This window comes from Micropterus dolomieu, linkage group LG18 (assembly GCF_021292245.1).
Source record: "Micropterus dolomieu isolate WLL.071019.BEF.003 ecotype Adirondacks linkage group LG18, ASM2129224v1, whole genome shotgun sequence".
Lineage (NCBI taxonomy): Eukaryota > Metazoa > Chordata > Actinopteri > Centrarchiformes > Centrarchidae > Micropterus > Micropterus dolomieu.
Genome location: NC_060167.1, coordinates 12179776 through 12204899, shown reverse-complemented (window position 1 = coordinate 12204899; position 25124 = coordinate 12179776). Strand labels below are relative to the sequence as shown.

At 39.6% G+C, this 25124-nt stretch overlaps 1 protein-coding gene across 8 annotated transcripts in view; it reads left to right on the top strand.

The window, feature by feature from the left end:
* The first annotated feature begins 1541 nt into the window (after nt 1-1541).
* The window catches only part of tead3b (TEA domain family member 3 b), a 31340-nt gene continuing 7757 nt past the window's right edge, over nt 1542-25124 (top strand). For 2 of the 8 annotated variants that reach the window (XM_046075455.1, XM_046075453.1), the window contains exons 1-7: nt 1542-1692; nt 2018-2161; nt 14455-14709; nt 21746-21810; nt 22322-22384; nt 22527-22589; nt 25057-25068. In XM_046075455.1, the coding sequence (XP_045931411.1) occupies nt 14703-14709; nt 21746-21810; nt 22322-22384; nt 22527-22589; nt 25057-25068 (210 nt within the window). In that variant the 5' untranslated portion in view covers nt 1542-1692; nt 2018-2161; nt 14455-14702. The remainder of the gene's footprint in view (nt 1693-2017; nt 2162-14454; nt 14710-21745; nt 21811-22321; nt 22385-22526; nt 22590-25056; nt 25069-25124) is intronic. The other 6 variants (XM_046075461.1, XM_046075460.1, XM_046075457.1 and 3 more) reach the window with 5 other exon arrangements.

The following is a 25124-nucleotide window of genomic DNA, read 5'->3' as shown; positions in this document are numbered from 1 at the left end:
TTCTGCCTGAACCTGCTCAGGCAGTTGTCCAAACTCGCAGATTAAATGGAGCCTGAAGCTGGCAGCTCTTCTTGACAGATGCTGTAAGGTGAGTTCTTCTTCCCCCATTGTCTTTTTCAGTTACGGGAGTTCCTGCTAAACAACTGCCAAGATCAGTGTTGTCATTTATAAATGCTCATACAATTAGTAAATGCATAAGGGAGTCATTTTCACACCATCTGCATATACAGTAGCTCTGCTTTTAAGATGGCTAAATACATTGTTAAGATTTTGCAACCATGTTGTTGACCAACAGAAGGAGCTGTTGCTGGATGGATGTGTGTCCACAGGGTCTAAGTTTATATCGTTTATATTGATGAACACATTCTCAATAATAGAAAGTTTTTCCACCTCATACATTAGCCCTAAGAGAAGGAAAATGGCATAGGCTCAAAGTTTTTCTTTTAGAAATTTTCAAAGAAAAAACAAACAAACAATTGTTTACATACAGCGTATTTAATGTGGGAATTGTAAGAACAGTCTGATTGGCTGATTTTTAAAAATGTATTGCATTATTTATTTTACCTCAGCTGGCAAACAACTAACTGAAACGTATTTATTCCATTAAAGTTTTGATTTGCTATTTCAAAAAGCAAGCATACTATACAAATGTATAATTATATCAAGCTTTTTAAAAAATGTTTACATGGAGGTTACACTAATAACACAGCAAAACTAAAATAAATACAGTATATTTCATATTTGTATTTAAATAATAATCCTAAAGTAAACTCAATATGGAACACACTTATGAAATATCATAGAGGTCAATGCTGGAAAATGTATTCAAAGACTGAGAGGCCTGGAACCAGAATAGATGTCTTCTGCATCATTAAATCAGTGATGAAATATACATTAACTAGGCCTATGTACTTTTGCTCAAGTACTTAAGTATACTTTTAAAGTAATTGCACCCTCATTTCATACTACTTCATACTTCTTCTTCACATTTCAGAGGCAAATATTGCACTTTTTATGCCAGTAGATTTCACAAACAAAACTCAGGAACAACTTATAAAATATGATGTTTCAGCTAATATGTTAACACATCAATAACAATATTCCAGTAATATATAATAATATAAAACTCTGAGAGGGCCACTGTGTCAAATTAATGTTTTTTATTTTGGATGAACAATTTGCTTATAATACCTTTGTAATTTACTTGTATTATTAATACACTGTGGTGTTACTACTTTATTTGAGTAAAGGATCTGAGTACTTCTTCTACCACTGCATTTCCTACACATTCCCCCAAATCCAGCCTGACATATATGGTCTGTTTGGATTTCTGAATCTAATACGGATAAATTGTCATAAGTATGTTGTCAGAGGCTGGTTTTTAAGGCAGGAAGCTGCCCCTCAATGTGCAGGGTTTTAGTGGGCGGATCCTGGAGTGAAGTCACTGCCCCCAAGCTTGTTGATTGACGCGCACCAATGGCTCCTCCTTGAAAGTGTTTTTTTTCCTCCCTCCTCCTTCGTTTTCCAGTGTAGTGCGTTGATTTCATACCAAAGTCATACTTAACATTCCACTTATACTGTCAAACCCTTGAGAAATATTACGGAAAACAACAAGGCGCCAAATTATAACAAACTAACTAAACTGTCCAGCTGCTCTCACTGAGAAGGAGGTAACTGCCAGAATAAAAAAAGGTAAGTTCTCCACTATCGCTCTATCTGTATAGAGCCCTTTTCTGGGGGGTTTTTTCATGCCGCTTGTCTCGGTGAAGTTTTCGGATCATTGTCATTTTTTACATTTTTCCGTGGAGCTTCCCGCGTTGGGAGGGAAGAAAACATTTGCAGATTGATCGTCTATTGTGTTTGACTTTCCTGGTGTGCAGGGATATCTTTGACAGGCTCTGTTCAATCATATTTCCACCGGTTGCCCGCTCATTGACACACACAATTACAAAAACACAAAGCTTCTGTTTTGACAGCTGAGAAGAGGGCCAATATGTTTGTTTTCTGTCTCGCACAGTACCTACCTGGAACCAACCCTTTCCAGCCTTGTTCCTCAAGAGGAATCCAACAGTTTGTACCTACAGGCACAGAGAGAGAGAAACACAAAACCATTTGGAGGAATACACAACTTCAGTCTGGTTTGGACCTCTGCATCTCAAAGGTAAGTTCTTGATTTGTTTGCATAGCCAAATGAAGCTAAGCAAGTCCACCAGTAAACATGCACACAAAGAAGCAGTTTTAGGTACTTAGACAAACATTTACAAAGACATTATTATTATTGTTTCAACAGCAAGGTTTAGCTATATTTACTTTCTCTTTTGTTTTTGTGCAGCTAAGATTTGCAATTTATTAACTATAACATACATTTCAATTAACGCAACACAAACACAAATGTTTATCAAGACACTCATTAATAAACGTCCAAATTTGACCATTGTTTGCATACAGTTTTAGATTACAAAACATAATTTTTTTTTAACACATCTAAACTACACTTAAAAACATACTTTATTTATGAACACTGAATACATAAAACACCATAATTTATTGCAAAGTTAATGTACACAATCAAATAACAAATTAAAAGTAAATCATGTAGGCTTCACAAGATGTTACCAACCTGGAACTCCACTTCTGCATACCAAAAATAATTTCTGTTACATCCCTGCTATAATGCTAGTAGGTTTTGTTTACAAATACCAAATCTGCTGTATTAGTTTATTAGCTGCTCATTAAACCCTACATTTTTAAATTAAATTAAAAACTTTCTACTTTAGTCAATTTAGAAGAAATGATGAACCCATAAAAAATAAGTGATAAACAAAGTGTATATAAAAAAAAATGGCTTTTGTGAGTGTTGGCACAAGAACATGCTGTTTGTATCAATAAATAATATCGATAGTATAACTCTTTCTTTCTTTCTTTCTTTCGTTTATTTGTCTTTCTTTTGTGCCAACAAACAGGGCATGTGATGATTCTCTGCAAAGTCCTACTAAGTACATAATTCATAGGTGAGGATTTGAGATGCATGGATATGTAAGCTAATTGTATAATTATACTGAGGGCCACCTCAGGCTACACCTGCTCTCAGTCTGCGTTGTTAGTTCAGGCTTGCGGGAAACTTGCTATTTTATTTATTTTTTGACAGAGTTTATTTTAGCTGATAAGAAAATGTAAAAACGACATGTTAGCACCTCCTTCATGCTAAATTTGTACAGTCATATGAGCTGCAGCGTTAAATCACTGCCAGTCAACAGGTTTTACTAAACAACAGAATGCAGTCTGTCAGGTTGCTCACATTAAGCAGAATAACCTGTTAACGTTTCTGTTTGGCTGCTGTTTGTTTTAACTGCAGCAACATTCCTTAACTTTACAAAATGTAATATTTTCAAAATATATTTTTCACATATTTTTTTAACATTTTCAAAAAGTTTGTGGGGAAACAAAGCTCCTCAACGAGGGAACAGTTTTTACTGCTGCTGTGAATTTAAATATGACAGTCTCTTGGTGAGGTGTTTGAAGTCAGGCAGTGTCTGTTTGAGGTACGACTTTTGATGCAACACTGATACAGAGGATGGTCCGATAACATAGGGCATGTTTTCTTTTCCTGTGGGTTGTGTTAGGTGACGGTTGAGGGACAACATCGGTTGAGCCCTTCTTGAGAGCTACTTTCAAGATAACATGTGGAAATGATGTTCTGAAATGAAACAACCAACCAGTACAACCAAACAATGTGTCCTTGGTAAATGAGACACGCCAAGATGCCTAATAATAGATTTTGATGCTGATGGGTAAATCTGGAAAGGATTAAGCATTCTGCTGCTCCGACAGATTCCCCTTCATTGTTTTTATGCAGCATGAATGCATCAGGCCTCCCAATGTACAATGTGGTCGTTTTTCTCCCCCTTGAACATACTTTATGTTTCTCAGCCATTGTGGATTTTGCATGTACGTTGTGTCCTTGTGTGAGAGTTAAATGCAAGGGGAAAGTTTTACAACTTCACCCATGTCAGGGAGGTCAATTAGATTACTTGGGGTAATATCCCCTTAAAGTGGCCGTTTTCTCTCTTTTCACTCCCCAGCTGTGTTCCTGCAGGCCGTTTATCAGAGGGAAGAGTTAATGAGCATCTGTTCTCTTCATGAGGGTTAAAAAAGTCTGTAATCCTCTGATGTTTTTGATTTTTAAAACATATGTTTATTAGGAAACTGTAGAGACAGAGCTATTTCAAATCACTTGTGGTGTTCTGCTGATTCCAGTGCTGAAGTGCATCCATTCTTTACTCTGCAGAGTGTTTGCTTGGTTGCCGATCTGTTGACCGTTTGTCAGCAGGGAGCTTCACCCGTTTGTGTTAAACCCACAGAAGAACAGCTAATGAGCTTTTGCCCGTTTGTGCAGACGTTGGTTGCTTTTTAGCACCATCCCCAGAAGTGCTCGTCCAAATGGTGGACACTTGCCCCTCTGTCAACCCAGATCTGAACAAATACCACTTATGTCTGCGTGGTGAGCACACAGAGTGCCTCAGAGAAAAGCCCACAGCTCTCAGCAGAAGGGCATTAATGGCAATCTGGAATACAATGTGCAGTCTGATGCTAAATTGCAGTGGTTGTGTTAAAGAGTGCAGTTGTGTAGATGAGTATATTGTGCTGTGTACTATTTATTACAGTGCAAAATCTTAAGCACTGCACTCTACTACCAACCAAAAGTGATCGTCCCCAGTAACACAATTTATCAAAATTGTATTCACGTTAATACACTGCACATGTTTACATATCCTCCAAACCATGAGGTTTTAACAGATAAGCTTCCTGGCCTCCTGTTCGGACCACTCAGGGGAGGAGCCGGGGAGTGGCCTAGAACAGTATAGTCTTTGTGTCAGTTGTCCCTAAGTTGTTAAAAGTTTTAGTTGTTCCTTCTCTGACGACCAACTGTTAGGAGCGATGCTCCACATAATTGTACTCTAAAGAGGAAGAGCTCACAAGAAAAGTGTGTCTACAGGGGTATGTGTGCCAGTGTCTGTGGATACTCCAGCCTCCATTATAGATTATAGGAGGCTCCCTCTTGCAATGGGCCCTTCTGGTGTTTCAGAGATGTGTGTGTGAGGCATGTGTGTCACCCTGGAGCTCCAGTGACCCACAGGCACTCATGTGAAACCCCTTTAATCCCTGTGCTCAGAGTGTTTTGGGTTGGGGGATGATCTCCTCTACAGCACTACAGAGTTATTCCTTTTGGTTGGTCCTAATATAAAATGACTTGTGTCTGAGTGATTTCGAAGGTGACCAGGACTTTATGAGTATATGTACATGCATTAAATGTGCAACACGTTTTGTCTCTGGTTCAGTCTCTAATGTCTAATCATAGTTTGTCCCCTCTATAAAATCCCCTCTGTATGGCCCTGATCAAAGCCATGGCTGCTTTTAATGCCTTGTTCCACTATTTAAATGGTTAGATGAGTTATTGGCTGATGCATTCTGCTGCAAAGTTATGCATGTCTTAAAGGTTTCACAGATTATGGCTTCAAACCGCTCCCCTCACCACAAAATGACCAATTCAGGCTAGAATGGCTTCTCTGCTACATTCCCTGGAAAATTTCCGATTAAAATGCTGATTCAGGCTATAAAAAAGAAAAAAGGAAAACACTCTGGCGCACTCGCCCTGTTTTGTGTCAATCTTTCCCTCTTCAGCTGAATTTAGGCTTAATTCTCTGAAAGTGTTACAATTCAAGGTAGACCACATAGCCAGCAGCATCCAGTGTTTAAAATAGAACAATGAATGAATCAGGCCTTGCTCTAGCTCGGACTTGTGATATTAATTTATCCGCCTGAGTCTCTCAGTGACTTGTTTAGGAAACCGATAACCCCTTCTTCTTATCTCAGATTGGTTTAGCCTGTTTCCACACTGTGTGATTTGTTAACAAGCAAACAACAAATAAGAATCAGTTGTGGTGGTTGAAAAATGTATGTCCAGATTCCAGCTCAGATCATTTTCACACATTTTCGTTCTTGTGTGCAGGACATTACTCTGAGCATTGTTGTGTTTCTTGGGCATGCAGGTGGTATCAAACTGGAAATGTTTGACTTGACAAGAAGTGCGTTGTGTGTGTGTGTGTGTGTGTGTGTGTGTGCGTGTGTGTGTGTGTGCGTGCATGCGTTTGTCTCAGCTTTTCCCTCTGCCTCTCTTTCTGCCTCTTGCCATGTGAGCTTCTGGCTGTCCAGCCCTCCTCTCACTCTCTCAGCTCTGATTGTTTCCTGAGCGCCATGCCAGATAGGAAGTAGGAGGAAGTTATTGGAGGAGCTGGAGAGAATTTATTAGGGCCAAACACAGACACAGGAGGGAGAGGGGAGGGTGGTGACTCTGATTTTTTTGGATATGTGGCTCACGCTTTCATGAGTCTGTGGAAGGCAGTGGTGTCGGCAGCAGACTATAGGCAGACACTTAAGCCTGCTCATCACTTTCAGTGTATTCCGCTGAATTAAGCGGCAGTGATACGCTTAAACATGTGCATTTGCTCTAAATGCATCTGTGTGAGTTTCTGTGTGTCAGGAGGAATAAGGCAGTGTTTCCAGTTCTTGTCAGAGAGCAGCTTTCCTGGCCTGGAACCTAAAATGTTTTCTTTATCTGTAATCTGACCTCAGAGAGCAGCTGCTCCTTCTGCCATCAAGTCCTGTTGTTTCCCCTGTCATGTGTGTGTGTGTGTGTGTGTGTGTGTGTGTGTGTGTGTGTGTGTGTGTGTGTGTGTGTGTGTGTGTGTGTGTGTGTGTGTGAGAGAGAGAGGGGGGGTCTCACTGTGACAGAGAGCGGTCACTATACATCTGTGAGCGCCCCTCAACTTTAACAAGACGTGTGGTTTTAGGTTGTGGATTTGTTACTGTGTATAAATGTTAAGTTCGGTGGAGGTGTGTTTAACTCTCAGCTAAGCAGGGGGGCTTTCGGCTGCCAGCAGGGGTTTGTTCTTTGCCAACAAGTGTCCCAACTCTAGCAGCAACCTAACAAAGGCTGTATTTTGAAAGAGACGAACAAATCCTGTAATGTATTGGTTAACAAACAGATGGAGGTATGTACATCATGCCAGTGGGCAATGATGGAGAGACATGCAAACACGACAGGCTTGATGGATCTACAGTGGGAGAGAGATTTGAAGGAAATCTGTTAACAATCTGCTTTGGGACATGAGTCAGTAGAATTGAGTCATGGAAATGGGGGTGGACAGACTTACAGAAAGGGTTGGAGGATGATTTTCACGTGGTGTTTTTGTGTGATATCAAAGATCAACATTTAGTGTGATAACAAGAATGATGTGTATAAATCAAAACCAGTACCACGAAATGAAATGTTTCGTTTTTAGAATACTTTTTATATTAAAGCTGCCATAATCCACATTTTAATGTGTAATGTAGTGATGAACCCAGGGAAAATTATCACCTGAGTCTGCAGTTTGCCTCAGCTTGAGAGAGCGTTTTAGCAACTCTCAGCTCATTGTTTTAAATGAAATGTTGTTGCGCTGCAGAGATTTCCTGGCCTGCACATCACACTCTACGGTGTAACATCTCTGGTCTTCAAAAATCTCACCATAATCATTTTAACATGGTTTTTAAATCAAAATGAGAATAATGATGTAAAAAGTATCATTCCCACCAAGATCGCAAATCATATTGCACTTAAAATAATCCTAAATAGATTTTTTTTTTTAATCATTCGGCCATAATTTAGCAGCTACAGAGAAAGATTTTTCCCTTAAGTGTTAGTGGAGACCAAAACAGAGCTGAAATGAGTGTGAGTCTTCCACTTATATTCAGAAACGCCACTCCACATGAATGCTATTGTTGGCATATCAACTTTCTCTGGTGATAATAAGACAGTGTGTTGTTCAAACACAGTGGCCAAAAAATCTATTAAGGTTTAAAGTATCAAATCTATATGCAGTTTTCTGTTTTCTTTTATGGTATTACTGGCATCAAAACAAAATTGTTTAATGTGTGTAGTGAATAACAATGTTATAGATTCTTGCATTGCATTTAAAAAACGGGAGAAAATTGTAAAATCTGACCATTTCCTCACCAGGTTTCAAACTGCTTTGTTTTAAGTAGAGCGAAGACTAATCCCCGAATGTGAATATGCTTCTATCCAATGGACCTGGTTTATAAAGATGGAGGCTTCTTTAGTTGTTGTCGTTCGATGCTTCTACTCTGTCCCAAAATGCAAAAAGCACTAAACGTTTTCTGCGCCAACTTTTTAGTTTGAACTTGCCTGAGAAAATGCGCATATTTGTTTGTTGTGTTGCCTTTTGGTATTTACAGCATTTTTAACGAGCAACATCAAAAAGGTAATGTTTTCATGCATCTTGCTCAGGCTGTCTTGATGTTAAAAATAAAAGTTTCTATGACTGTTGTTTTGCTTAAGCAGAAGCATAAAACATTGGACACCAAACATTTTTTGTACTAATACTAGTGTCCTAGCTCTGTGTGCTCGCATGGCTCTCATGGTGGGATGTGTAGTTTCTGTATATACTTCTGATGGTCCATCCTGTTTGGTCGGTAGGTTTGGCGAATGTTAATTTTTTTCCAGTGGACTGGAGAAGAGACCATCAGGCCATATAGACCTGACAGAATAATTTTAAAGTCTTGCTTGACTGTAGTCTTTGAATTCCACTGTGTAAGTAGAAACCCATCTGGTTGGTCCATCTGAGAGTACCAAGATGATCTCATGTTCAGTGGAAGATAAAATTGAGAAATAAAAACTGGCTACTGGTAAAAAAAAGAAAAGAAATAGTTAGCTCTGCTTTCTCTGAGTGAGTAACTGTTATTGTGTCAACTCCTGAATGTCATGCCGTCCACTTGTTGTTACTGAAATACACAGGCTCTGTTTGTTTTCCTGCCTGTAGGTGTTTGTAAGGGATTTCCTACACTCTGTGGCAAACAAATGCCTGTGATGGAATCCCTTTCCTGATTTAGGCTATACTGACAGCTTTCCTCCATGTGACCCAGCAGCTCGAGTATGACTCAGTAGAATTACTGGAATTCATTGGGACATTTCACTGCAATCATGTCTAAAAAGAAAAAAAGGAAACTCTGTGCAGTGCAATAAACTCTGGTTGGTTCATAGATGGAGTCGGAACGAAGATAAGCCGATTGCTGAAAACATATTGCAATGCGATCCCTCCATTCAGCCTGGGAAGAGGTGAAGAGGGATTCTGGTGCATGAATGGTGCTGTTTGAATGAACGTGTGAGGCGCATAGTTTTGCAACGTTATTCCTGCTGCACAATGGAATTTTGTAGCGTGTTGGTCTCAGAGTCCCATGGCCTGACTCCCAGAGGTGGGAGGGGAGGTGTGTCCCTGATTTTTGTGTTATATGAGATATGAGAGCAGCGGGTCATTCAGTCAAGTTCCTTCAATAAACCCTTACATCTACCAACCCTCTAAAGACATCTTACACACAGGTTTGTGCTTTGGTTGAGGGTTGCAGCTAACAATTATTTTCATTATCCATTAATCTGGAGATCATTTTCAATCAACCGATATAATACTAGTTTTGGGTCTCCTAAAGGCATTTTTTTGTTTGAACGCTAATCCAAATTATCACTTTAAAATACAGAAGGTAGAACTGGGGATTATTTGGCTTGAAAAATTACTTAAACAATTAATCGATTATCAGTATAGTTGCAGATGTATTTTCTGTTATTAATCGACTGTTTCACGTTTCAACTGTCTTCATGTAATGTATTGTATGTGTTCAAGTGCACAGCTGCTTGTATCTGCAGTTTATTTTGTCGTGTGAGTCATTACTATGTTGTGAAACTTGGCTCAAAGGGACATTACAGTGTGTGTGTAACAGCTGTTCTAATATAATCAATATGTTAATTACAACAGCTTTTCTTTTCAACTGACGTGTTGGCAGTAAATCATGTTAGAGAACTGAATCCCAAAGGTCTTCATCTTGAGTCCTTTTAGTGAAACTCTTTTCGATTGTCAAACTAGATGTTGCGTTTGAGGCCATAAAACTGTCCTTATAACTTTATTTACCGCTCACGTTTATCATGAAGTCATGACTAATGTCCTGATTTTAAGTCCTGTGACTCCAATAAAGGATGTATTGAAAAATGGCTCCACTGACAATGCCCTGCCTCTAGTCTGAGCTCTGAGCACCACAAAGCGGGAGCGTGTTCACTGCTGATGTTGCATTCCAGCTGGAACAATCCCACTGTTTTCCAGACCCCAAAGTGGACGCCTAAATTGGACAACCCAAACCCCCCCCCACACACACATACACACACAATGCCCCCTCCACCCCACATACACTCCCCCTTTCCCCCTCTGCTCTCCAACCAACCAACCAACCTACCCACCCACACACCACCCACTCCTCCCATACACGCATCCCCTGGTCTCCTGTCCTTATTTGGGTAGAGACGTTCTGAGCGCTTGGTGGAGGTGGGGGGGAGGGCGTTGGGTTGACACAAGGGAGGCAGGAGGAGAAACAGTGAGCACTCGCAGCCCTTTCTTAATAAGGACATGTCTGGAATTCAGGCCCCTCTCTCTGTGAAGAGCCTCTCTTTTCGCAGCACCTCACTTGAACACACTCTTGTGAGCACTCGGAGCTCCATCGAGGCCGTCAGATCTGCGCGTTACACTAATTAATGTTGCTCCTCTTCACAGCTTGCAGTGCAGAGGAGGTTTGCTGTGTTTTCTCTGCTATAATTGGAGATAAACAATAGCGGGCGCCCCTCCCTGACCATGCCACCAGTCTTGCCCCAGCTGTGCTGAAGCTGTTGCCCACAGCACCTGTGCATTCGTTAATGAAATACTTGGGCTGCCTAAAAGACTTTTTGACACCAGACCACACAAACAGCATCTGCTGTAATTGAGGCGGAGGCAGAAATGTGTATTTAAAGTTGCACTAGTGTTGCTGTTTATGGCTCTTTAGGCCCACAGAAGTTTTCGTTTTTAATTAGTACCAACACAGAACACACAGGCTGCTGACTGCAAGACAATGAAATAGGTCAAATCATTATGACTAATGATATGACAGGCTGCCATAAATGTTGAGATAGCTATTTAAGCAATGTATAATGTGTGCCTTCTGTTTTATTTACTTTTGTTTGTGTTTCAATTTAAGGCTAACTATTATTTCCATTAATGCTGAATTATTTTCCCAATTAATCCTTGTGCCAGTAAAATGTCAAACAATAGTGAAAAGTTTCTATCACAATTTTCAAGTCGCAGGTAACTTAAACTGATAAGTGAATTATCATTTTTCTTGCAAAAATGACCAGTTTGCCAGTTCCAGCTTCTCATCTGTGGAGATTTGGTGCTTTTCTTTGTCATGCATGATAGTCTTTTGGACATTTGAAGACATGACCATGGGCTGTTGGAAATCATTTTTCATAGTTTATAGAAAAAATTATGATTGATTAATCAAGAAAATAATCTCCTGATTAAGTGAGAAAGATATTGAGTTTGAGAGGTTTTGGCATTTGTTTCTTGAAAAATAAACCATGTTGTAAATTCATATTTTCTTAAAGGACTGATCAACAAATTGACTCCAAAAAAGTTGTGAATTGCAACAAGTGCAACACTGACCTTGCTTGGCAGTTATCCAGGAGCATGTTGGCTCTCTGGTTTTCTTGTTAGCTAACTAGCTAGCTTAACATTAAAAGCTATTCACTTACTTACTTACTTCACATTTTGAGTACATTTTCTCTTGATCCATGACTTGATAATGGCGTGGAGAGTAGTAAATAATTATTATACACAACGACCTGACTTTACAATAATAAATGTTGCATCGTTCATGGCAACATTTAAAATCCGAATAGTCGATAATTCGTTTCAATAATTTATATATTTTTCGACTATCAAAATAGTTGTTAGTTGCAGCCCTAACTCTGTGTGTATCAGTATGTTGCATTTATTCACAAATTGGCAGGACAGAATATGATTAAACTAACCCCAACTGTTGTAGTTGTATTTGTTGTTAGTGGCCGTTGGGAGCGATCCGGCCGTGTGGTCTGTGAGGACTGAGATGGATCATTTGAGCTGCTGATGAGTTCTCAGTTTCAGTGTTGAGTTTTAACACCGTGACCCTGTTGCAAAGGGTCCACCATAACCAATACCCTGTCAGCTAAAATTAGCAGCTTGACTCGTGGATATTTGTCAAACTCTTGTTTGGGTTCAGTGACGTCCATGAATTTCAGGTTGTATGTTGTGTGTGTGGTAGGAAATCACTGCGGGAACTGTGTAACTGGTCTACTCGCCTTTGATCTTTTGTAATTCCTGTTAAATGATGATGGGAAGAGAAAGGAAGTGTCACTAATCCTCCACCTATGTTCTTTAACAACTACAGTGATTATCAAGTGTGAATCTTTCTGAAGACTGACAGATAAAGAAAAGAAGGATATGGGAGATTCTAGGGTTATAATGCATTGCCATCTTTCATATAATATATTTCAATAATTTTAGATTGCAGACTTTGTCTCTCATTATGAATATATATAACAACTGAAAACAGATAACGGATCATGCTTGCAACATTCTATCATATAAAATCAAAATATCAATAAAATTTAATCATTGTATTTTCCCACAGGAACACTCATTTTTGTCAATCCATTATCCATCTGCAGAAATGCTAAAGCAGAAACACAAGCATCCTGGGAGGATCATGGTTACCTCATAGAAACAATACAATGCTGAAAAGGCAGCTTGAAAAATACTTAAAATCTTTGCCTACAGTCAGCCATAAGCCAACCACATTGGGACACAGTTCCCAGACCACAAGAATTCTTTGAGGTCAGTTTGGATTAGTGGGGTCTTTAAACTTCGTTCTATGGAATATCTTGCATTCATTTGGCTATTTCAGAGAAATTAAATATAGGAAATTATAGTAATAATTACGGTAAGCTTTGTTTGTTCATACAAATGTAATGACTGCAATAAAGAAAACGTCAAAGAAAGCCAAAGTAGTGACCTGTAGATGAATGACATTCATTCCTCGCTATGCTTTACATAAACTCACACGCACTTGTGTATATTTGTAAAGAAAAAAACAGTAGACAAACTTAGAGGGGATTAAGTTCACACAGTAATAATGCTGTTAATTAGGTTGCAGACATAATTAAATTGAAATCTCTGCTTCATGTTCTCCTGTATCTTATTGATCCGGTCTTTAGTTGAAATTTGTCTGTTAGCAGTTTTGCATCATAATTGTTCAGTGTTCACTGACGCACAGTTTGGCGTGTTGAAATGTAGTCAAAGCAGCAGTGGATGTATTCTGAGAACACTCTTTCCAGATTCATGAAACTTGTTCATCCAGCGCAAACGCTAAAAGTGGTTTTCAGACTTCCTCATACCTAGATGATTTCCTCCACACATTACTGTCACAAAAGTAATATGTAGATAAGACAAATGGTTTCTTGTAATTATACAGAATAATTGATCTAATGAAAGAATATGTTTTGAAAGTTGTGACACAGGACACTTTCTTTATAGTTTTACAATTGTTTGCAATATATTCGTTAGCCAGATGGCATCACATGACCTGCAGTTTCAACTGCAGCCACTTCACCAGAATTGATACAAGCAGTCTATGCTGGTATGTGAAGTAGTTTCTCTTGCTGAAATTACCTTATAATGACTGACATTTTTAGTATTGCAAAGATGTTCATATTGTGGTTTAGGCAGAGAAGTGTGTAAGAAAAAATATTAAATTATGGCATGCTTACGGCACACCTGTTACTTGGGCATTATTGTTTTCCCATAATCAATGTATTCATTAAAGGTTGAGGATTTTCTGAATTTTTGTTATTGTCAACAAATCCCTTGAATAGACCAAAACCAACAATGCTTTAACACATTTCTCAATGCTATGTGACTTTCCTACACTCTCTGTGGCACTCAGACCCAAGCCCATTAATTCCTACTAAAGACATAGGGTAACAAACATATAGTTTCATTTTTAAATAAGACTAAGTAATTTCCTGCTGGGCGCTGTAGTTTTTAACAAATGTTTCTCAAACAGGAGATAATAATACATTTGTTGGGAACTATTTGCAGCTGTGGATTAATATAAATTTCATGGACCAGTGAGTATATACATCACCAGGATAGTAAAACCTACAGTGCCCATGCTCATAATTTTGAAACATATCACTGATTACAATTGTGTGGCTCTCTGATGTATTTTAAATGCTTAAACAATGGAGCTCTATGGTAGAGAGGTATAAGCAACTGTAAATCAGTCTTTGGCTGCACAGACATTACTTTCCAATGATTGTGGATTTGGTCTTGTCATGGGATTTGTTAAATATCACTTGTCCTTTAACTTGCGTCTGGGTAAAGAAAGCAGACCTACCTGTGTTTCAAACTGTTAACACTTTTTGGGTTTCGTGTGTTGTGTAATTATGATTACGATGATTAACAATTCATTTCAGTATTCAGTAAAAACAGCTTTATTCCACAGATCTCCTACAGAACCTTTGATATTGGGGCTCGGGGTCGGGCCCAGGGGGAGCCGCCACCATTGCGTCCAACGAGTGGAGCGCCAACGGAAGCCCAGAAGATGGGCTGGATGGGGACAACGAGGACAAGACCCTGGATGGGGACGCCGAGGGCGTGTGGAGCCCCGATATTGAGCAGAGCTTCCAGGAGGCCCTCGCCATCTACCCTCCCTGTGGCAGGAGGAAAATCATCCTGTCAGATGAGGGAAAGATGTATGGTGGGTACACTGGATAACAGCCACACAATTATATGGAAATCTGTTCCATAATGAATGCACAAAATGAGAAAAACATCCATTCCACAGAGATTTGTGGGTAAAAGAAAACAAACCCACCATAGTGCCCTAGAAAGACACAAGAAAAATACTTTTCTTCCTCTTGTGTTCATGTCACAGCTTTGACACAGAGGTGAATGTTTTCTTTCCATGCTGAGTTCTCTTTAACAAGTCTGTACCTGTTGTGCTGTGACCCAGGGGCAGGTTCTTCCAGTCGCACCAGCTCTCTCAGAGTGATTGGTGTACTGAGAGCATCTCAGCTCCTCTCCCCTTGATTTACACCTGTCTTTTTCTTCAGTGTTTTTCTTTACAGCCTGTTTTCCTCTCCACTGTTTTATTGCCTCTTCTCTTCCTCACTGCACTTTCCGTTGCAAAACCTGTTCTTTGTTTTTTACCGCTGAACGTCATCCACTCGTTTCTCCCCACACCTGTATCGCTGGGAGATAGTTGACTGGTTGGCGCTGGTTTTTGGAGAAATATTGCGTTTGATGCTGGATGGCTCGGTTAAATTAGCAATAATTAGCACAGCATGAATCGAGGCTTAAGAACAAAAACATTGCATTGGCATGTCGAAGATTTTAAACATCCATATGGTTTCAGAATAGTTTTGCTGTTTCCTGCAGCGTGTTCATTAAATTGCAGGTGTTGAACGCTTAATGTCCTGAAAAACTCCAGATGGATGTGTTGGCAAGTTCTTTGGTACAATCACAGACATCCAGGTGTAGGAAATTGAACGCATTTGTCTTTCATTATTTTGATCCCATACTTCCATTCCTGTTGTTGAGACAGTGCACCCTCTCCTAATTAGATTTAGCATTTGAAGTTGGAGATTTTGCTGAATAGCAATAAATGTTGATTGACAGTAATTGTGCTGCCTTCTTTGCTGTTTTATTTGCCGCTGTCCTCAATAAACCTCTTTTGGTTTTGTGAAATTATGTTATTTTCACCATGGTAATTCAACTCCCTCAAACCATGCTTTGTAAGACTTTTCTGCCCTTTAATTATTGTCCATCATGTCTCAAAAACTTGAAATTGATTCCGGCTTCAGAGCAACCATAAAAACCATCAATCATTGCTACCAAAGTCTCAGACCGAGTGTGTATTTTAGAAGCATTAGTGTTTGTTTTCAAAGAACAGTTTTTTTGGGTGGCTTTTCTGCACTTGACGTCAGATGGGATTCTTTTGGCGTGATTCATCCAAGATGGAATCTCATCCTCTCACTTGTCAGGCAGATTTGGATATACAAGGACAAGCACATACCTGAGAAACTCGTTGTTATTCTGATCATAGTAGTGAGGAAACAAGTAGTGGATTGATTGATTAGAGAGTTAATCATCAAGAATTGTTTTTCTGATTCATTAATCATTTAAGTCACTTATGAAGCAAACATTTACTTATTCCATGTCCTCAAACATGATGATTTGCTGCTTTTCTCTGTTACATGAATATTTGGCGGTTTTGGATTGTTGGTTAAACAAAACAAGACATTTTAGACATTACCTTGTGCTCTAGGATTTCATGATAGGCATTTTCACTATTTTCTGACATTCTATAGACTAAACAATAAATTAATTAATTGTATGATGAAAATAAGAATTTGTTCCAGCCCCACAACAGAAAAGCTGCATACAGACTAAACTGTTAGACTAATGATACAATGCTCAGTCTTGTGTGATTCAGTAATGAATGCAACCATTTTAATTACATTGAACCTATTTAAATCCATCACAGTTTTTATTTTAGGCAGACCTGAGGGACATATGCTTCAAAATAACAGTATTTGTAAACATATTCTATGATAATCCAGAATGACACAAAGCACGAATCACTGCAGGCATCTCTAAATTTACCTAAATAACTCTTCAGTCCTGTTTAGGGCAGTGTTGTGTCCCAGGCTCCATACATTTGACATGAGAATGTCAACAAAGAGGCCGGCTGTGCCCAAATCTGCCCCCTTAGCAACAAACTGTCAGGACCCTTGCAGAGGCCTGTTTTTTTCTAGAGCACTAAACACCCTCTCCATTTACAATAAGTCATCTGAGGCTCTGCTGGCAGAGCCAAGCCATGCCCCAGAAGAAGCCTTCTCACAAGGTGATTACCTCAGATATCTAAAAGCTGCCCTGACGTGAGGTTAGGGGAATGTTAACGATTGCACTGTATGTAATACTGTCTACCTTGCAGCCTCAGACTCCCACTGGCCTCCAAATGCAGTCAAGTCATCGCTCCTGTTGGGAATTCCACTGGTTCTGCCAGAATTCTTTTTTCATTTGGTGGGAAATCTTTGCAAATTTCCATTGCCTTAGCAGAATATGGCTTCTTTATACATGTGTATTCTTTGCTCTACAAACCTGTCTAGACTTCCCAGTTGCATTGCCAGTCATTTACAGAGCTCAGGGGTGACAAAGAGTTCAAAGGAACATAACACTCAATTTTAATAAGCCACACATGTTAATAATCACTCCAGCTGTTTCAGAACATGAACAATGCTTAAAGAAGCTAAACTCTAGTTTGTGATGTAATCACAGTTTCAACAATATATTTGTTACTGTATGTCAAACATTTTTCATAAGATGTGCATTATAATATAAAACATTTATTTTCGAAAGTGTTAAATCCACCACAACTCTCAGGAATTCATCCTTGATACTAGCATGATCACCTTTCGACCTTTTTGAGCTGAATCAGCAGCTGTTCAGCTTAGCATAGCATAAAGACTTGAATCACCTAGGGAAACACCTAGCCAGCCTCTGTCCAAAGATAACAAAATCCACTTAGCAGAACCTCTTAAACCCACGTTTTAACAACGTATATGTCTTTTGTTTAATCTGTACAAAAACCGAAGTGCTCATTGGCAGATTTTGCTACTTTTGGACAAAGGTGGTTTCTCTGACTTCCAGTTTTTATGCTAAGCTAAGCTAACCAGCTAGCCTTATATTTAAGAGATAGATATAAGAGTGGTATCAGTCTTGTCATCTAACTCTCAGCAGGAAAATTAATTTACTTACTTTCCAAAATGTCTAACCTTTGATTCCTTTCATTTTCTACTCATATTCATTCAGAAAGATTTCCCCCTGTCCCATTTAAAATTAACTGGTAGGTGATTGATTATCTGTTGTGTCTTTTGACATTTAGCAAACTAAAAGCAAAACATTCTAAGAATAGTTTTAGCTCAGTGACATTGATAGAATTAAATAGTTGGCACATTTTACACCCGAAGTTCAGAGGAAGTATCTTCAGAAGAAGCATGTGTGTGTCAAAAACATGTTGCTTGTCTTGTTTTGCTTTGGGGTTGTACTGACATGTTGTTCATCCTGCGTTTTCTGGTCTAGACAGGTATGTAAAATCCCAAGCACACACCTCTCTCTCTCTCTCTCTCTCTCTCTCTCTCTCTCTCTCTCAGCCCTGCAGCTGTCATGGCTGCAAAGCACTCTGGATACAAAAAAAAGAGAAAGATTTCAGTGCTAGAGGGAGGCTTATGTCGGTTTTGACCTCTGAAGGCCACATTAGGAATTAGCAGCAGGTTCAGTGCATGTGCAAAGTTGTGAGAAAAGATCTGTGTAAAGGTATAAGAGAGGGGGCTGAGTGCTCTGTAATGATGACTGAGCAGGCCTTCCCTGTCAGCCCCCTCGCTGAGATGTTAGGAATGTTTTCAGTCATGGCTGAACAGTATGTTAGCAATTTAGGATTACCTCAATGTTTTGAGAAGGGAGGAGGGGAGAGAATATGGGTTCAGGAGTGAGACTGAGAAAGAGAGAGAGAGAGAGAGGTAGGGGGGAAGGTACAGGGAGTGAAGAGAGATTACCTTTTTACTCACTATCTTAGCGTGGAAGTGGAAAATTCCAGCGGTCATGTAGTAAAAGAAAAAGATAGGCGTGTCCTGTCAGGGAAGAGGTTAAGAGTGGCAGCCTGCAGCAATCTCAGTGGTTGTTGAGCAATCGACAAGGGAATCATGAGCAGCTCAAAAGGAGGGTAGAGAGATGGAAATGCAGCAAATGTAGGGATATTACAGGCAGAGGACAAATGATGTTATGTGTGTCTGTTTGTATGCACCTGTCGTGTTCCCCTGCTGTGTGCACCAGCCTTTTCATCGTCTCTCTAACCCCCACCATGTCAAGTCTGAGCAGATCTTGGCTTCCACAGCTGCAGCTACCATTCACAACACATAGATCATGTCCTCTATATTTTCTCTGTTGGGGTTTGAGAAAGCATTGTGTCTAAAAAATGATCAACTAATATCCATTCCTACTGGGTCACTGTTCCAAGAAAACCAGACAGAAGTGCTAATTACCCATAAAATGCTGCTTTGAAGTTCTGGGACTTCTGGGACTATTTTATGTCAGGTTGTGATTACATTTTTAAGTAAATGACATACAGCTACAGGTTGTATCATTGTAGGCATCAGCGCAACTTCATTTTAGTGATCCAGAGCCTGTTGATAGGCTCTTTTCAGCAGTTGGGGGGATGAACACAGGTCTCCCGGTTGATTATGTTACCCCTCATTATGTGTTGTATGCTATGGTTGTCAAAATGTGATACAAGGGTGTAAAGTGGAGGCTGAGGGATTTGGAACTGATTATTTCAGAGTAGAGCTGTAGTCAAGGAAATCTTGGTCGTCTGAAATTCAACCTACTTTTCAACCAATCGAAATCTGAACGAAATCTTCAGATGAAATAAATTGACCACAGTGCAGTGAGTGCACTCTATGGTACCTGGTAGCCCACGTGGACACTAATCAAAGTTACACAACATTGCCAAGCAAATGAATTCCTGCAGTTTGATTTCTTTTTCACACATAGCTATTAAGTATGTCTATCAAGTAAATTTACATACAGCAGCAACACACACACACACACACACACACACATACACACACACACACCCCAAAGATCACAGAAAAGGGCTTCTGTATAACAAAAAAGCAGCTCTGCAGTAAAGTTCCACAAAAGAAACATGAAAAAATTGTTACCAGCATCAAATCTACTACAACCGTTATTTAGCTTCAAAGGACGCTCAATATTCACACAGTTTACGTTGACTGTCCCTCACTATTACAACATCCAGTCAAACATCTCCCCCAGCCCGTGGGAGTAGCCACATTAGCTGTGCAAAATGCTAACGCCAAGTTCAACGGATAGAATAAACATCTAAAAGAACATAAACATGGCAAAATGTAAAGCTTTCAAGTTTCAAGTCGGATAACGAAGAGCCGGTAACAATTCATTATTGAGCTTGAACTGTTCCGGGCCTCGTTACTGAACCTTACCTTGGAAAGTCCTGAAAGTCTGTTGTAAATTTACAGTTTGACCAGCTCTGTACAGTCTCAGTCAGTCTCAGAGCATTTCTTTCCTAGTCAAACCTGTAGCACCTAGTTGATACTATATCTCAGTATATAATACTTTGCAATGAGATATTTGTGAAATGTACAGCAGAACTCTGTGGTTGGGACAATGTAATGTTTCCCCCACTCTACTCCTCAGCTAAAAAGATTGAGAGTGACAGTTGCGCGGTGGTCAAACTGGCATTGTTCTTTCTTTGCCATCCTCCGCTGGGATTGTCAGCAGCAGGTGCTGCTGTCCGTTGAGTGCAGGGTCACACAGTGGTGTTGTTTTGGGAAAAGGGGCTGCTTTGCTGCCAGGTGTCAGTTGTTGGCAGAGACAGTTATAGCATTGTGTTTCCTCCAAGAGTTAGGGCATCAGCTGCCCCTTTTGCCCCTCTAACTGACGACCCCCTACCCCAACCTAATGGCCTTCACCCCGGCTCTAACCTTGCTTCTCGCATATGAGCATGTGTGTGTTCACCCGAGCTCTGGCTGTGTTCGCAGGACCTGGCCAATCAGACTGGCTTGCACAGATGTGACAGGCTTAGAGGAATGCTAGGAATGTGGAGGCGCCGGAGCGGGCGTGTCCATCCTTGGCCTGGGGCAGAGGGGGGACGGGCTAGCTCAGTATCGGCAGACAGTTAAGCTCTGCTCTGCTGGCCGACCGCCGGGCTGACTGGTTAGAGAGTACGGTGAAGGCTGCAAGCCTGCTAGAGATGGCCTACAGTACTTTTATGGTAATTGCACTATCCAGGGCCTTCTGGAGGCCAAGCGCTAAAGAGTGTGTGAAAAAACAGGACTTGTTTCTCCTTTCATTATGTCTGGATACTCTAAAGACCATATACTGTTTAGACACACAGTCTACAGTGTGTGTCTGTGTGTGTTTAAAAAGGCACATCTTGACCAGTTTTTGTTGGTGTAAATTTCTGTCAGCAAGTTTAGGTCATTATTCATAATGATACAGCGGTTCAACCTCTCCCTTTGGCCCAATTTTCAGCCACAGAAACCCAGTAAGCGTGACTTGGCAAAGAAAAGAAGTGAAAAAGACTGATGGACTGATTTTCCCTCAAGACAACATAATAATTGCTTTTTGCACTTCTCATACACCAAAGATGATTTTTGCTTGATCCCAGCTGCACTTTGTTGAAAAGGCACAGCTTGTTAAATTGCACGCAGGGCACTGAATGTAAAGAGGACCACAGAAGCCCAGAATAGAAGCCTGTTCTCTGCACAATCTGTTTGTGCAGAATATCGAGAGTAGATGTTATGTCATGAAAAACATGGTTCTGTTTTCATAGCAATCTGTAATTAGGCTACAGGACCACATGAGCAGACAATAAAGAAGTATGAAATAAGATAATTAAAGAAAATCAACCTTTTAATACCTGGCTTATTTTAAATAAGTCTCTTACAGGAAACAGAGGTGTTACTTTGGCCTGTGACCCTCGACAAAAGTGTGTTTGAGTTAGTCTGAGGACTCCTCAGACCTGGGACACTCCAGAAGTTCTGGGAAAGGTCACACTGCTGTTCTTTTGACAGTGTAAGATAAGAGTGCCACCTTCTGTCCAATTTAGGGTATTATGAATACAAATGTTAATCTTCTGTCATGTATTTTTGGATCTTTGTTTTGTTTATGACCTTGCTTTTTGTTTTTTGCTACAGGTCGCAATGAATTGATAGCAAGGTACATCAAGCTGAGGACCGGCAAAACCCGTACAAGAAAACAGGTAAACAAGTTTTAACAACTTTGATGATTGGAATGGTCAGACATGAGTTTGTTTTTAGTTACTGACAATACGAGATGTAACAAATACAAATGTTTTATAAAAGGATTCATAGTTCCTGATGTCATGTTTAATCACAAAAAAGTGGATTACAAGTAATTTAAATTATATTTCTAATTTTCAACAAATCCCATGAAAAAAACAAAACCAACAACGTTGTAGTCCATGTTTCAATAGTTTTTAATTTACACATACGGTACGTGTTCGTAGGATAAGTTCATTGATGGTTTCGGTCTTTTCATTGGGTTTGCTGGTAATAATAAAAATATAGAATATCGCCAGCCTTATCCTTTAAATTAACTTTAAGTGTTTGCATGAACCATTTTGAACTCTCACTATGAATGTTATCTCTGTAAGTATGAGTGTGTACATGTCTACACTTGCATGCATGTGTGTGCACGCATCTGAGGTGCATGTTGTTTTCATGCTCAAAAACTGTTTCACACCCCTTTAGGTCTCTAGTCACATACAGGTGTTAGCACGGAAGAAAGTTCGTGAATACCAGGCGGGTATAAAGGTAGGTGCCGCAAACCTGCCTCTCGGCAACACTGACTGGGCGTCTCTTTCCTCTTTGGTTACGGCTTCTCTCTTTCTTCCCTTGTCTTTTCTCTCTCTGTCTCATTTTCCTCTTCCCTCCTCTTGGCTATTCTTCTGTGCAGGTTTCTAGCCACTTGCAGGTTCTCGCCCGGAGAAAATCTCGCGAGATCCAGTCAAAGCTAAAGGTATGCGCTTCACCGCGGGCTCGGCGTGGGCTGGTAAAGGCTTGGCTTCGCACTAACCTGCTAATTTGTGCACATCATTATCAGTCCTTGCTTTGATGCAAGGCCAATTCCTGCTAGATAAGTGGATGCAAGCTTGGCAAGTAAAATACACTGTTTAACAGTAAATCAGATCAAATAAGTATTCTTAAGGCGTTCATTCTCTGATATACCCATGGGAACCACAACCCTGTACCATGCATGCAGTGCACAAACAGACAAAGTTTTTTCACTTCTGTAGGTCAGAGCTGCATGAACTGTAAGGCTAATCTCATCACTCAGTAAAGAAAGTATAGTAATTGATTCTTGAGCCTCTTCTTTAAAGGAATGCCACAAATGCTGTTATGACGAGCACAGTGAATTATAATTTATCTGCATGTTGCTCCAGCTCTGTATCTGTCCACTGTGCCAGCCAATGCAGCATACTGTACTTCTCTGAGACTTCTTTCTTCCCTAAAACTCTCTCTACTTTGATACCTTTAGTTCCGTTAAAGTGTCTGTGATCTGTATTGTAAAACTGAACAGTCAAAAAAACATTAATCTTTGACTGTTGTCATCTTATCACTCTTTTTAACTCGTCTTGTACAAGTAGTTCTTCCAAACACTCTGGTCTCTCCTCATGCTTTTTACTGTTTTTGCATATTCACATATGTAACGCAGACGCGTGTAAAGACAGAAGACATTATGGCATTTTGTAGTGCTAACTTCAACTTAAATCAACCCATTTGTGCAGACTAATCCTCCTGTGGACACCAGCATCCACAAGTGACGCATTTTGTTTTAAATGACGCTGTACAGATAAATTTGCCGTCTTTTCAAGTGACTGTATAACATAACTCCTTTATCCAGTGATACAAGCTTGTGATTTTTCCATAACTGCAGAGTTTCTTTTGATTACAAAGACAGTTCATAGTGAGCCATACATTCCCTCCCTTCCCTGTTGATTGTCCAGAAGTTGGAAGTCTATGCGTCACCAGTGAAGCATAGGACTTACAGCAAAGCCACCACACTATCCTCCCTGCTCTTTTCACATTCACATTATGGCGTCAAAAATTGTGTTTCCAAAATATTTGCATCTTAAAGTTAAAGTCATTTTCCAGACACATTTTCTTGATGGTGTCATTTTTTGGGGTCAACATATCTAAACCATCCGTTTGATTGGCATGCTTCATCTTACATATTTTTTGGAAGGTATACACTAAAATCTAGGCTTATAATATACAATGTGGTGACTTTTATCCCCTCTCTTTGAAGGGGTTAATAATGTTTTCTTCTATTCTTTCTGTGATTACTTTTTGACACATATAGCCATCTGTATTTTGTCTCCTTCACACAACATGACATATTTGAGTTGACACATTTTTGTAGAAAAATTTATATAATCACCTCATGCTCATGTGTACTTCTTAAACCCATTCATGAAAAATTCCCTCAAGATGTAATTCAGTCTGGACATTTGGGGGGGGTTTATGTTATGTTTAAATTACAACTTTGTTTTATAGTAGCATCAGCAGGACTTGAAGGAATTTTCAATGCTGTTCTTCCTTCTATATTTTTTTAACGTGTCTTTTAAATATTAAATATCAACTAATGATCTGTTCATTAAGTTGTAGCTGTACCAACTTCTTATCCAAGTGTTTATCAAGTACTTTCTGAAGTTAAGCCAGAGTACTTTATTTGTCAATGAAAAACATTCTCAGCAAAGTAGTTTCCAATTCACCTCTTCATAGTTCAGATGGCTGACAAAGCAACTCCCTCCTCCAGGGAATAAAGTCAAATTGTAGCAACAGCTGAACAAACATGAAGTAAAAGTGTGACTGCTAAAATGGCTACACACTGTAGTACCAGCTGTACATTTGACGTAATACGCTGAAGACTTGTGCTGCAATTAACCTCCAAGGATTTAACCGTTCACTATTTGCATCATGCTTTTCCTCTGTTCTTTTAGCAGAGGAAATGTTCAGTCTTAAGCAATATATTCCCCAATTATACAGTTCATATTTTTATTTAGAACTTACTGGAAGAACATTTTTAAAACACTTTACACTTTGCTTTATCCGCCACACATGATTTTAATTCATTCTTGGCTATTATTTCAACGTTTACTGCTGCCTAATGAAATAAAAGGAAATAAAACAAGATTTTACATTGCCAAATCTAATGTAAATGTTTTGGCAAAATTGCTATACCCAGTAGCTTTCAAAATATTGTGATTATTGTGTAATTGTGACACCATAGTCCCTACTGAACCTCTAAACCAGCTCAAACTGTAAGTCATGGTGTGTAAACACAGAACTGCACACCCATGTCTACAGAATAAAAACAGCAAAATGCAATTAGTCAGATACTGTGTCAACCAATACTCTTAATTAATCTGAACACATCATTTAGAACTGCATAGTACTAATGATTTCTCTCTTTTTTGATTCAGGCGATGAATTTGGTAAGTGAGTCTGACTTGTGCAATATGCCCCCTTTTCCCCCCCCCCCCCCCCCTGT